The sequence below is a fragment of the Arachis hypogaea genome, chromosome 13, assembly GCF_003086295.3.
Source record: "Arachis hypogaea cultivar Tifrunner chromosome 13, arahy.Tifrunner.gnm2.J5K5, whole genome shotgun sequence".
Classification (NCBI taxonomy): domain Eukaryota; kingdom Viridiplantae; phylum Streptophyta; class Magnoliopsida; order Fabales; family Fabaceae; genus Arachis; species Arachis hypogaea.
The window spans coordinates 57,082,798-57,095,280 of NC_092048.1; the positions used below are offsets into that span (position 1 = coordinate 57,082,798).

Genomic DNA, 12,483 nt, shown 5'->3' on the forward strand with positions numbered 1-12,483 from the left:
GCATCGAATGAAATAAAAGTGAAATTAAAATGATCTATTTAAGCACAACAATGCAAATTTTCACATTTAGGTTCAATTTAGGGATAAAACACCAAAGTATGCTATTTTAGTGAATAAGTGTGAGTTTATGTGTGAAATTCGTCCAATTCACGCAAAAAATTATCATCAAATATGGACCTATCAGGCGTTGCCACTTTATTACGGACTCCATACCTTTGCAGGAGTGAGTCCAACTGTTACTGCAGAAGTGGCTTCCCCCCCCCCTCATTACTTATCAGTGTCCTTGGGACACCAAATCTGCTGAAAATGTATTTTTGCAACAAGCTTAACACGACTCTGGCATCGTTGGTGGCCAGCACCACTACTTTCACCTACTTGGACACGTAATCTACTGCCACCAAAATGTAAGTGTTTCAGTATGAGGGAGGGAAAGGTCCCATGAAATCAATTCCTCATACATCAAAAAACTCAATCTCTAGCATCCCCTGCTGTGGCATCTCATAATTGTAAGGGAGATTCCTGGCTCTCTGACACTTGTCACAATTTCTTACAAATTCCTGTGAGTCTCGGAAGAGCGTCGGCCAGTAAAAACCGCTCTAAAGGACCTTGGTAGCTGTCCTTACACCCCCAAAGTGTCCTCCATACTATGACAATGCTAGAGGATCTGCTGTGCTTCTTCATCTGAGACACAACATTAGATCATTTCATATGAGCAACTCTAAAAGAGGTAGGTTCGTCCCATAAGTAGTATTTAGCATCGTTCAAAAGCTTTCTAACTTGTAGCCTAGTATACTCCTTGGGGATGAACCTCATGGCCTTATAGTTTGCAATGTCTGCAAACCAAGGAGTCCTCTAAATCATGAATAGCTGCTCGTCTAGGAAGGTCTCAGTCACAACAGTGACGGGCGACGTCCCTTCTTCAGGTTCGATCCTTGATAGATGATCAGCTACTTGATTTTTCGACCCCTTCTTGTCTCTGATCTCAATGTCAAGCTTCTCAAGGAGTAGCACCCATCTATCATGTTGTCAAGGTTTGGTGAATCTCCACAAACGGCACCAATGTATATGACCTCGCTGGTACAGGTTGAAGGAAGGATCGGGGATTCGCCGCTCTTGGTGATGACGCAATCAGACCTTCGGAACAGCGAGAGATGGCACCTGTAAAGACACTCCAACGCTCAAGTCAGAATGGATCTAAGAGGTGAGGGTTAGGAATGTGTAACTTACCTAAGAGAGCCTCTGACTCCCTTTATATATTTTTGTATAGTTATCTTATCTTATTGGATAAGATAAGTAAAGTATTTGTATTTGAATTTAAATGTTAATTACTGATCTCCAGTTTTCTAGCCTGGTTTGGGCCGCACGAAAGACTTGGGCTTGGGAGTCGGGATATTATTTGGCTAGTTTTGGGACCCAAATGCCAAGCCCAAAACAAGATACAAAGCCAGGTAGAGAAAAGTTTCTTGCTTGCTTTCCAAGTTAAGTCAGATCTCGGGTTGTAAATTCCGAATTGAACCTATTTGGCACGATGGCCAATCCATTTTTTTTGGGGGGGGGGGGGGGGGTGTCGTCCTGCCCAGGCTATTGGGGAAGGTTGGATGCAAAAGGCCTTGATTGGCCAGGTGGACTCAAGAAAGTGGATTTGGACCTTAGTGTTTTAGGCCTATGTGGGAACAGTTTCTATCCCTTTTAATACTCGATTAGCTATATTCTGCTAGCATCCCAAGTAGTTTGTTGGTTGAAAGCATGTACTTTTAACCCAAGTGAACTTGGTTCGAAGCTGGCACTCAGGAATCAGAGCTATATTGAGTATATTCTTGGTAGAATGACCTTTCATTCTACAGTGTTTCTTAAATAAACAACTTACTAATAAAAATCAACGGATAGCAGCAATATACCACCGAAAACAGTTTGACAGAGTCCAAGAATAAGCAACCATGTAACCAGTTTTACCTACTTGGCTACTTATGAAATGTCACTCGTCCAATTTTAATTTCAGCAGAAATTTGGCACCCAATGAATATTTTGGTAATAAGCACATACATAAATGCATTGACTACTGCAGAACATAAAACTACTCAACTTTGGAATGTTGCATTAAAAAACCGAAAGAATAATGAAACAACTGAGCTTCCAAAACAGGGGACTTTCTATAAGGGCCAGTTATGTCCTCCACCTCTGGTCAAAGATAATGCACAAGCTAGAAATGATGCATTCTACTCAACAAAGTAATTACAAAGAACAAAGCATATTATGATCGCCTTATAAGAACCTATCGTCTAAAAAAGAATGAGAGGAATAGGGTGCAATTGACTCAGCTTCCTCTTTCTAGCTCCTTTCTCCAAACGGGTACTCTAAAATGAATCTTATATTTGGTTTCTTCTTTTTCTCTTTTTGTTTTTTTTTTTTTTTCATTTTCCTGTTGGATGGTTGGTTAGCTGTGTGCGTCCAATATGAGATAACCTTGACGATGATGTAATTAGTGGTGCTTCTTCATCGATGTCCCTTTCAGATGTTGAAACATTGCCTCCACTGCTTCCCTCATTGTCACTAATATTGTCTGGTGTATAAATATCAGATGATTTTTTCTCAAATTTCCAATCCTGTACAACATAAATGGCCAATGCACCTCTTAATGAGATCTGACGAAACTATACATGGAAATGGCATGCTGAAATATACATTTAGCACTTACTAACCCACAGATGTTAGGGAACTGAGTTAAGGTGCTAAGAGAGTAAAGGTTTTTTAACTTTAATGCATTCTTGAACAGTTAAACTAATTATTTGACAAGAACATCATAAGAATTTGCATACTTGATTTCTAACCCCATATAACTAATTATCAAGTTAACAAAGGATAGCATATGTTTTACGAAAAAAACTGATTTAATAAAATATAGAGAGACTAGACCTTTGTGATTCGATCTGGTAAACTATCAGCAGGCGATTGAGAGGTGCGGACATCCTTAACTTTTATGTAATTGTACATCACAACTCCACACAGCGCTGCACGGTAAAATTTGTAAAAGATGAGAGGCATGGTGGAAGATTGAAAGACATACTAATTAAAACAAAACCTACCAATAGCATAGCCAATTATATTTAACCCAGTTATCGTAGATTCCGGAAATATGACGGTTGAAAGGGCTATCAATATCCAGTCTTTTAGCACACCAGCAACCCGGATAGTTACAGCACCCGTTCTACCAATTACTAAGAAAATGGAGAAATTCAAGGCTAGAGCACATATAGCATTGGAGAAAAAGATCCAAAAATTGAACTGAATCTGTGAAACTTCCATCACAGGCTTCTCCAGTAGGTACCAAGGCACAAATAGAAACACAAAACTGCATATAAAACTGCAGAAGTTAGCAGCTCACATTGCATGTGTGTGCTTATATGCAAAACATCAACAATCCCAAAAGCACAGCTATCTTTTGAACCTAATAAGTCAAATGATCAACTATATATATAACATAAATTAGTCAAAGAAACCAAAGGATACCTATCATACGTGCAAGATGTGCACTTTACAATATACGAAAATTGTGATATTGTCTTAATGAAATGTTTGTTGCAGAGATAAGTATCTTGGAATTATCAACAGAAATACCTGCATGGTGCTATGTAATATAAGCTCGTAATTGGATTTAATGTCAATCCCTTCTTCTGCAGAAGAACTTGTGTTAAGACCAGTCTCAATGCTTCAGCAAAGATGCCCGTGACCTGGTAAACTGTACCAATTATATTAAAATGAATTTCCCCGTAGGAGGAAACGACAACTCCAACACTGACCAGCACCATGTTCAAGAACACATCACACCTTGCTTTGTCAGTGCCGCACAAAACAGCCATGATGAAAGTTGCCACGGGCACTGAAATATCGAACCTTAGAAGTAAGCAAAAACTTCAGCAAAAGAAGAGAAACATTTTAACTTCACAAAAAACGTACTTAGAGCCTTGAGCATCTGGATAAAAGCTACAGAGATGTGCAAGTAGGCAGTGTTACCAAACCTGTAGCAACCAAAAACAGTTTGCTCATTATATTTGTTGCTTCAGTGATATTAATAGGCATCTTTAGAATACAAAAGACAGTATTGCCCACTACCTAAGAAATATTTCAACCATACAAATAAGCAACCACAACTTCATAGAAACAACATACTTGGAACATATGTAAATAACAGAAAATGAAAAATTTTCAAATATTGGTGGGAGATAACAGACAGTAAGCTGTAGCCATGAACATGTTACAGTATCTCAAGGCAAGGAATTACAATAGCCCACATGAAGCTAGCCAGCTTTATTTAAGGTTTCTGTCATATCTGATATTGACATTTCATTGCCTGTTGTCTATAGAATGAAAAGTAATGCTAGGTACCAAATGATGGTCATAATTAAACAAAGGGAACGTCTAGGAATTGAAGTTTGTACTTTGTACTGGTTTGAATAGTCAATGCTGGTAGTATCAACTTCAGACTGGAAAAAAATTAAAACGAGCTAGAGAGCGAATATCTCAATTTGAAGGTATCGGAACTATCCTTAAAAGCGATATTGAGATTGCATACACAGATTTTTATAGACCAAGATTAATCTGATAGATACTTCATCCATGTTTATTCAAGCACAAACAGATTGAATGCAACACACTTGACTGAGTAGGCGAGAAACTATTAATGTCATTAATTCCACGAGATATAAGAAACTTCACCACGTCTTTCTAGAACATGCCTGAACAAGTCTAATTTTCCTGAGATCTGAAGCTTTTTGGACAATATGATGTTAACTCCAAAATTTTTGGCTATTTAAAAATGTCTTTGGTCTGCATTGCAAATGCAGAAAATAAAATCTTTAAAAGCATTATTCACAAAGTTGGCAAAGGGAACTGCTACTGATTCGGAAACCTTCAATGCAAACCTGGCAAGGAAGGGACACCATCTATTATCTATTACTTTTTCTAATCTTGAACATAATTTAAAGTGCAAGTTCACATGGTACATGGATTTGCATTTTTCAGTCTGCTACCGATGCCCTATAACCCAAAAAAACTGTCATACTAGGATTGAAAGGCACAACTGAACCTTTTTTTATGTTCACACTATCTAATGCAGAGAAAAGAGAGGGGGGGGGGGGGGGATGAAAGCACATACTCAAGGCTTATGCCCCCCCAATTGTCAAAACAAACTTGATGAACAGAATCCAAATTAGGAAAACTTCAGTTTACCCATATTGCAGTGCTTACCAAAGACTTGATGCAAAGAAGGCACTTATTGGTACCACACATGTTGCATATCTGCAACCGAAAGAAAAGTGATTTAGGAAAAAAAGTATTAACAAAGGACAACTAAATATAAATAAGGATACAAATCAATCAAATGCTTACATTTCAAATGTCATTTTGACAGGTGTCACAACCTGAAATTACAGAATGGAGTACTATAAGTTAACTTACCAATCAAATCAGCAGAAAAAAAAGCAATCAAGCAAGGGAAGTAAAAGAAGAGGCAGGAAAACAGGCATATAGGATAGCTTTTTTCATAAGGTAACACCATAACAGTATAAAATCCTAGTTTAAGTTAAAACATGTTCAATCGTGAATAATATGCACAAGAAAAAGAAAGAAACAAAAAAGAAGAAAATACATGAACTACCAACTAAGTAAAGCATTTTTCGCTGTGATAACTTATGAGAGTCACGCCATGCCGAATACGTTAAACTAATAACACAACACATATACCAACTTGCACTTAATATGTGCACTTTATCTGTAATTCTCCTATGGACCGGATGCATTTCTCGCAATAACTTAAGTCATGTGGAATTCATTTATAGAATTGACAGATCAACCAACATAACCTGTATTTAGTAGCTTATTAGTTTTGCTAACATGAAGAGGAAATCGGTAAGTTTTCTTTTTTAGTGAAGGGTGGATATAAAATATTAATAACAATATAACACATGAAAGGAAGCTAATGTAAAAACGCTAACATTTTATCCTTGATAGTATAAATGTTAACAAAAATGAGTAAGCTCAACTTTAAGAATTGTTATATAGGATTTATTATTTTTTGTTCTTTCTTTTTGATACAATTAATACTTATGTAGTATTTAAACTAGCATCATCTAATAAGAAGTATTGGTAAAGTAGATGCAATGAAGATCACATCCTACAGTCAAGACTCAAGAGCATGGCAATACCAAGAATTCAAACCTACCATGCAATGTTACATCTTTGTTAACAAATCGAACACTTAGTCCTTAACAATGTTGGTTAATTATAGACAATGATAAAGAAAGGAGCGAGTAAAAAGAAAAGTGACCAATCATCTACAATAATTAAAAATCGAACAAGATGAGTGTAACTAAAGGAAGTCCAATTTACAATGATGATCCTCCAAAACACAACTATCACTCTCATCTCATAATTAATAATCACAACTAACAGAAAATCATGACATTCAAAATTCCAAATCTGACGTCATGACAAGAATCGAACCTACAAATCCGTAATTACAACCAAAGCAAAGACACTTATCACATAATGAACATAAATATTTACAGAATTAGAAACATCCATACATACCTTAAAGACTCTAACAAGCAAAAATGCCACTGCCCCAGAAAATCCCATATGAATCATGGTGAGCGTTATAGGAAGAGGAAAGTTAAAGTACTTCGGAGACAGAACCCACTGCAAAGAAAAAGAAAGAACCACAGTAATTAAACAAAAAATGCTTAGTCACAAAGATTAGTTAAATAACACTAGTTAAGCAAAAAGAGAAGAAAAGGGGGTAGCTATCTACCTTGTTGTACAAAATGACCCCAGAAGAAAGCAAAATGTAGATGAACAAGTAGAAGTAAGTGAGGAAAAGCGTTTTGTTAATCACCATCTTCTGTTGACTTTGATTTTTGGGATTCCAAAACAAATTAATGAATAAACCTAAACCCACCAAAATATGAAGAGAAAAGGCAAAAGCTTCTTCTGCTACCTATAACATGTAGCAATGGCGAATTAGCACACGACTTAGAAGCAGATTCGCAGGAAATCAAGAACCTGAAGCTCGCTTAAGTTATCCAGGAGCAGCAAGGTTCGTTTCCTAGCACCGAAAACTTTGCAATGAGAAAAGAAGTGAACACTGCAAAAGGGGGAGAAATAACAAAAGGAAAGAAAGAAAGAGAGGAATGGACAGAAAAGGAGCTAAAAGAAATGCACATAAATTACAAAGTGAAAATTGAAGAAGAGATTGAGTAATGTACAGTGGGGAAGAGTTGAAGAGAAATGGACAGTGTTTTTGCCTAAGCGTTGATCCGATCTGTGGAGAGAGAGAGGGAGAGAGAGAGAAGGGTACCCCCAAAGAAAAGAAGAAATCCGAGGAGGTACCCGCAGGTGTAAGAAAACGACGGTTCCGAATCGAGAGAGAGAGAGAGAGAGAGAGAGAGAGAGAGAGAGTAGTGAGTGGGTGGTTGGCGGTGTTGTCTGAATGGATAATCAATTAAAAGAAATTTAAGAACGGTGCCTGCTTTGTGAATGTGTGTAATGTATTACTATTACTATTACTTGGCAGTTGAAGTCAGGAAGATGATGCTTCTTGCTATGCAAATGCCACATGGCTTTGGATACACTCTAATACTCTTAACACTTTAGGATTGAAATTTGGATTTACTCAACTTCTTAAATTAAAATTAAGTCAATTTAATTTTTAATATAAATTCTACTAGAGAGTTAATAAAATATTTATACAATATATATAATGGGTTATGAGTTAAAAAATGAATATCACTTATACTATCCAGAATAACCATAAACATTTCATGTTATGAAGACATTCATTCCAAAAGTTTAAGCTGATTTTGGAATTCACCAAAGATCAAACTCTCGACTTTTTAGATTTAGAGTTCTGATACCATGTCATGAAACCACTCATCCCAAAAGCTTAAACTGATAGAAAAATATAACACTAATGGTTATATCTCTAATACTGAATCGGACATCCCTAAACCTCCCTTGTAGACATTGTACAGATATTCAATTAGCTCCCTATACTTCCTATTTTAATATTTAGTAAAAGAGTTAAAAATACAAGAAAATACAAAAAAAAATAGATAAAAACTTTGATAAAAAAACATTTTATTATTTAAATATTTTTTACAAATAATTCACATACTCAAATTCTAATTCTCAACCCCTATTTATAATTATCTACTTTTTTAATGAATGGTTATGATTAACCAAAACAATTCAATCAACACATTTTTTTGTCATCAAATATCATCATCCCATACCAAAAGTCATCTCAAACACAATACTTTGTCTCTCTGCTAGGACTTAAAGTTTTTTTATCCTTGTGTCGTTTTGGAGGGAGGCGGCCGCCGCCACCGCTAACTTAGTAAGGTGGTGGTCTCCCTCTCCCTTCTCCTTCTTCTTACTCTATTTCTCTCTTCTTTTCTTCTTTTGGTTTCTTTTAGTTTTCTTAACTCTGTTTCTCTTCGCACCTTCTTTTTCCTCCTTCAATTTTTTCCCTCTTCTTTCATCTATGATCCCTCTTTTCTTTATCTCTATTACTTCTTCCCCACGCCTTTCTGTTTATCTTTTATTTTATTTTAGTTTCTATTTTTTTAATATCCCTATGTGATGTATTTTTTTCCTTTTGTGGTGATTTATTATCCTTCCTTTATGGGTAGTGTGGATACGTTGGTACAGATCTTAGAGTATACACTGAAGTTTACTTGTTGTTCATGGAAATATCTTTAGACTAGAGGAGGATTCGGTTTTAAGCAGAGAAGAAGAACAGATTTTTCAACATGTTACATCACTTTTAGTGTTAATTTAAAAATCATAGAGATTCAGATCTGTCTATGTTTCTACTTGTTAAGATTCTTTGTAATCGAATGTTGGGCTTATTTTTAGTTTATAGTTCAGCATAGAATTCATCTAATCATCTTCTCTAATTTTACATCTAATTTATCTCTGTTATCTGTAAGTGCCGTTTGGCTTTCCTTTGAATGATATGTTTTCTTCTGTAAAAAATGAAGGTTAGGATTAAATCTAATCAACGGTCCAGATTTATCATCTAAAATCTTCACTATAAATATCTATCTTACCACAACTTTCTATGTAACGACCCAATTCCCAGTACGTCATGATCATACTGTAAACCAAGTGTCACCAACTTGTTTACCTAATAGTTAACTAAATATTTATTATTAAGCATGTAATCGTATTAACGCGCGAATCAAATTTTCGTAAACAAACAAAGATAATTTAGTAAGTACAATAAAATAACACAAACATCAGAGATAGAGATAATATACATCATACATACTATTTACATATACATACATATATGGTCATATGGGTTTTAAGTTAGCATACAACCCTTCACATCTGGTTACTATATACATGATCAACACTTTGCGCCCTGGTCTATATAGGAAGTCTCTAAGCTGGCGCCCGAAAACTAGCCTAGTCAACTATATACATCCTACTCTTTCAGTGAGCTAACTAAAAGTGAGAGACTAAACATAAAAGCTAGGCTATCACAAAAACTCCCCAAAAGTCTCATACTCAGCTGTCCAGCATCAACTGTCGTCAAAGGAGGAAATCTCGATCACATCTGATGGAGAAGGAAGAAAGGGGTAAAAACTGGGGGGTTCTTAATAAGGTTGGAGGTAGTTAATTTAGTCAGGACTACCACAGTTCAAGTAATTCACAACGAAATATACAAGTGTCACAAAGAAATATCTATTCACCACAATTCAGAATAACATTAAGGAATGTATAAACACAAGAAGACAATCACAAACAATTTCACAATGTCAAGTAAAATGCAAATGCGCAACAAGGATGATGCATGTCTATTCCTAACGCAGGCCATGAGCTCATGTGTCGGTTGTCTACCCGCTCTCGACATTACCCGGACACAAGTCTCAGATATGGCTTTCCAGATGCATACAGTGTGCTTATAAGTCATACGGCTAGGCCGCATACAGTGTGACTTTCCAAATCAATAAGCGTACATCTAGAAAACAGTTCTCAATGTGTGGGCGTCCCACTTTACATTTGGTACTAAGGCCCAAACAATGTCACATCTGCTCTCCTGTGGCAGTCATTTTATTAATTAATATATTCCTTTAATCTTTGTTCTCTGCTCTCCTATGGCAGAGATTCCTTTAATTATCTTTCTTTCCTTTACTTTTCGTTCTTCCTCTTCTCCTTTGTATCATTCCACGATATAAATTATCTTTGATGAAAATAATTTATTTTAATATAGAGAGTAATTTTGAATAAAAACTCAAAATAGCATTTTTCTTTTAAAATTTAGTTTATAAAACCTTATTTCTAAAACTTTTACTAATTCCTTTCTAAATCACAAACTTTTTAATATTCTATTTCTATCCTCAATATTTTACAAAATTATATCTGAACCCTCACGTATATATATTTTTTTATATTTATAAAAATAATCTTAATTTTAAATAAAATATCCACTTTACTTCTGTTCTTTATTTAGGGTCTAAAATATCCGAAAAACTTGTTATAATTATAAACATAACCTCAATCTTTTTATAAAAATAAAATGACACCCTTAAAAATAAAATTTCCAAATTAATTTCTTGTCCTCCAACGAGACCGAAATCTTATTTTATTTGTTATCAAAATATTAACTTAAAATTTTATCCATTCTCGAGCTGACTAAAACACAACCTCATCAAAATATCAATATATCAACAAAATTCAACATGAAATGCAATTAAATTTCAATAACACTCAATCCAAACATCAGTTCACTTATCAAATGTCATTTAATTGGTGAAAATTTATTAAAAACCCTACTTTCGTACGAAATCGAAATATTCGAAGTTTTGGAGAAGTTTTCTGACCGAGCTGCTGAAGAGAAAAACGTCTGGAATCTTCCGTGCTTCTTAGAACTCCAGTTGGTCAAACTCAAGGGGTAGGAGAGTTACGTTACTGTCGACTTTTATCGGATAAAAATAACGCCAACACATAGAAGAGGAAGATACGAACACTTTTATCGAATTAGATTTTTTATTAGAGTTACAGATCGCAAGAAATCGAAGGCAGAAATTTGATGGGTTACGGTTCTCTCTCTTTTTCTCTCGGTCACCCTTTCCCTTTTGCATGCAATGAGTTTGAAACTGAATGATAAAGTTTTGTTGAGAAATGGATGCTTATGTGTGACCCATTTGATCTTCCGTCATATATATATGTACATGCATGCATAAGCCTTTGCCTTTTTGTTTTTTTCTTTGTTTCCTTAGTGAAACCACTGAAGGAACCTAGAAATTATAATAATGTAATAATAATGATAGTAATGAGAATAGTAATAATAATAATATAGATAATACCAGAATAATAATAATAATAATAATAATAATAATAATAATATATAAAGTTAAATGTATATGAGTTACTAATATAAATGACATTAGTAACTTAGAAATAAAAAATATTTGATGAAGCATTAGCAATTCTAAGCTCATCAAGAAATACCAATAGTTAGTTTTATCGGTAAAAGTCGGACTTGATAATAATATTAATATTATTATCTAGGCTTCATTATAATTAGAGCAAGTAAAATAGATAAAGAAGATAATAGTAAAATTATATTACCTTCTATTTTACTTCGAGGTTTGAAATCGACTCGTCAAAATAAAACTAATCGCTTTAAAATTTTATTTTAAGAGAAACTCGTGTTAGTAAAAAAAAAATTATAGTTGTTACATTCTAAATACCTCTAGATTATTTTATACTACTCTTCATACTTCTATATACACCCACACTCTTCTAGAATACTCTATGATCTTCCAGAGTCTTCTAGAATCTTTTAGGGCATTTTGCGACCTTCTAGAACATTCTAAAACACTCCAGAAAACTATACAAACACCGCTAAATTTAACCTTCTAAAATTTATCGTAACATTCTACCTCACCTATTGCGTAGACATCCTCATCGCATTCTGTTCATAATAGCACTCTAGGTGTTCTTGGAATTGCCACAGATCTTCACAAGCTTCTCAACTAGCTTCGTTTATCGGGAGTCCTTTCTACTTGATTAAGTATTGGATACTTGGTGGTACTCCTTTTCCCTCGTAATGTGATTAGTTTAGATTTGTTTGATTTCCTTATCAAATGATCTAATCATCACGAGAGGAGCACGATTCAAGTCACCTCTTCTCAGTTTCTCTTGGTCTCCATGATATGGTTTAAGCATACTGATATGGAAGACGAGATGAATCTTCATAGAGAGAGAGTTGTACTTTATAAGCAACTTTGCCAACACACCTAATGATCTCAAATGGTCCTTCATATTTGCATATCAAGCCCTTATGAACTTTGCGAAAGGCTTTGAATTGTTGTGGAAGAAGTCTAATCATTACCTTGTCTCTCACTTGATAGATTGCATGCCTCCTCTTCCTATTTGTCCATTTCTTCATCCTCTTTACGGTTTTGTCAAGGTAAG

At 34.9% G+C, this 12,483-nt stretch overlaps 1 protein-coding gene across 7 annotated transcripts; it reads right to left on the minus strand.

Moving 5' to 3' along the window:
• Positions 1–2,131: 2,131 nt before the first annotated feature.
• On the minus strand, positions 2,132–7,612 carry LOC112738419 (probable sugar phosphate/phosphate translocator At3g17430). 7 transcript variants are annotated; one of them, XM_072211992.1, is made up of 11 exons: positions 7,260–7,609; positions 6,992–7,099; positions 6,806–6,902; positions 6,586–6,693; positions 5,386–5,417; positions 5,245–5,295; positions 3,955–4,016; positions 3,616–3,877; positions 3,084–3,349; positions 2,914–3,008; positions 2,132–2,603 (listed from the first exon to the last, which is right to left on the minus strand). In XM_072211992.1, exons 3-11 carry the CDS (start codon positions 6,890–6,892, stop codon positions 2,412–2,414), a joined length of 1,155 nt encoding a protein of 384 aa, XP_072068093.1. In that variant the 5' UTR covers positions 6,893–6,902; positions 6,992–7,099; positions 7,260–7,609; the 3' UTR covers positions 2,132–2,411. The 7 variants fall into 7 exon arrangements, with proteins under 7 accessions (XP_072068093.1, XP_072068094.1, XP_025644657.1 ...); XM_072211993.1 differs by having other exon boundaries at positions 6,992–7,138; positions 7,260–7,481; XM_025788872.3 differs by lacking the exon at positions 6,992–7,099 and having other exon boundaries at positions 6,806–6,991.
• Positions 7,613–12,483: the final 4,871 nt, after the last annotated feature.

Coding starts and splice junctions, on each gene's coding strand:
- LOC112738419 (XM_025788869.2), bottom strand. CDS start 6,892: ATGGTGATTAACAAAACGCTTTTCCTCACTTACTTCTACTTGTTCATC. Junction 5,418..6,585: donor TGCTTGTTAGAGTCTTTAAG/GTATGTATGGAT, acceptor CTGTAATTTCAG/GTTGTGACACCTGTCAAAAT. Junction 2,604..2,913: donor TACCAGATCGAATCACAAAG/GTCTAGTCTCTC, acceptor TATGTTGTACAG/GATTGGAAATTTGAGAAAAA.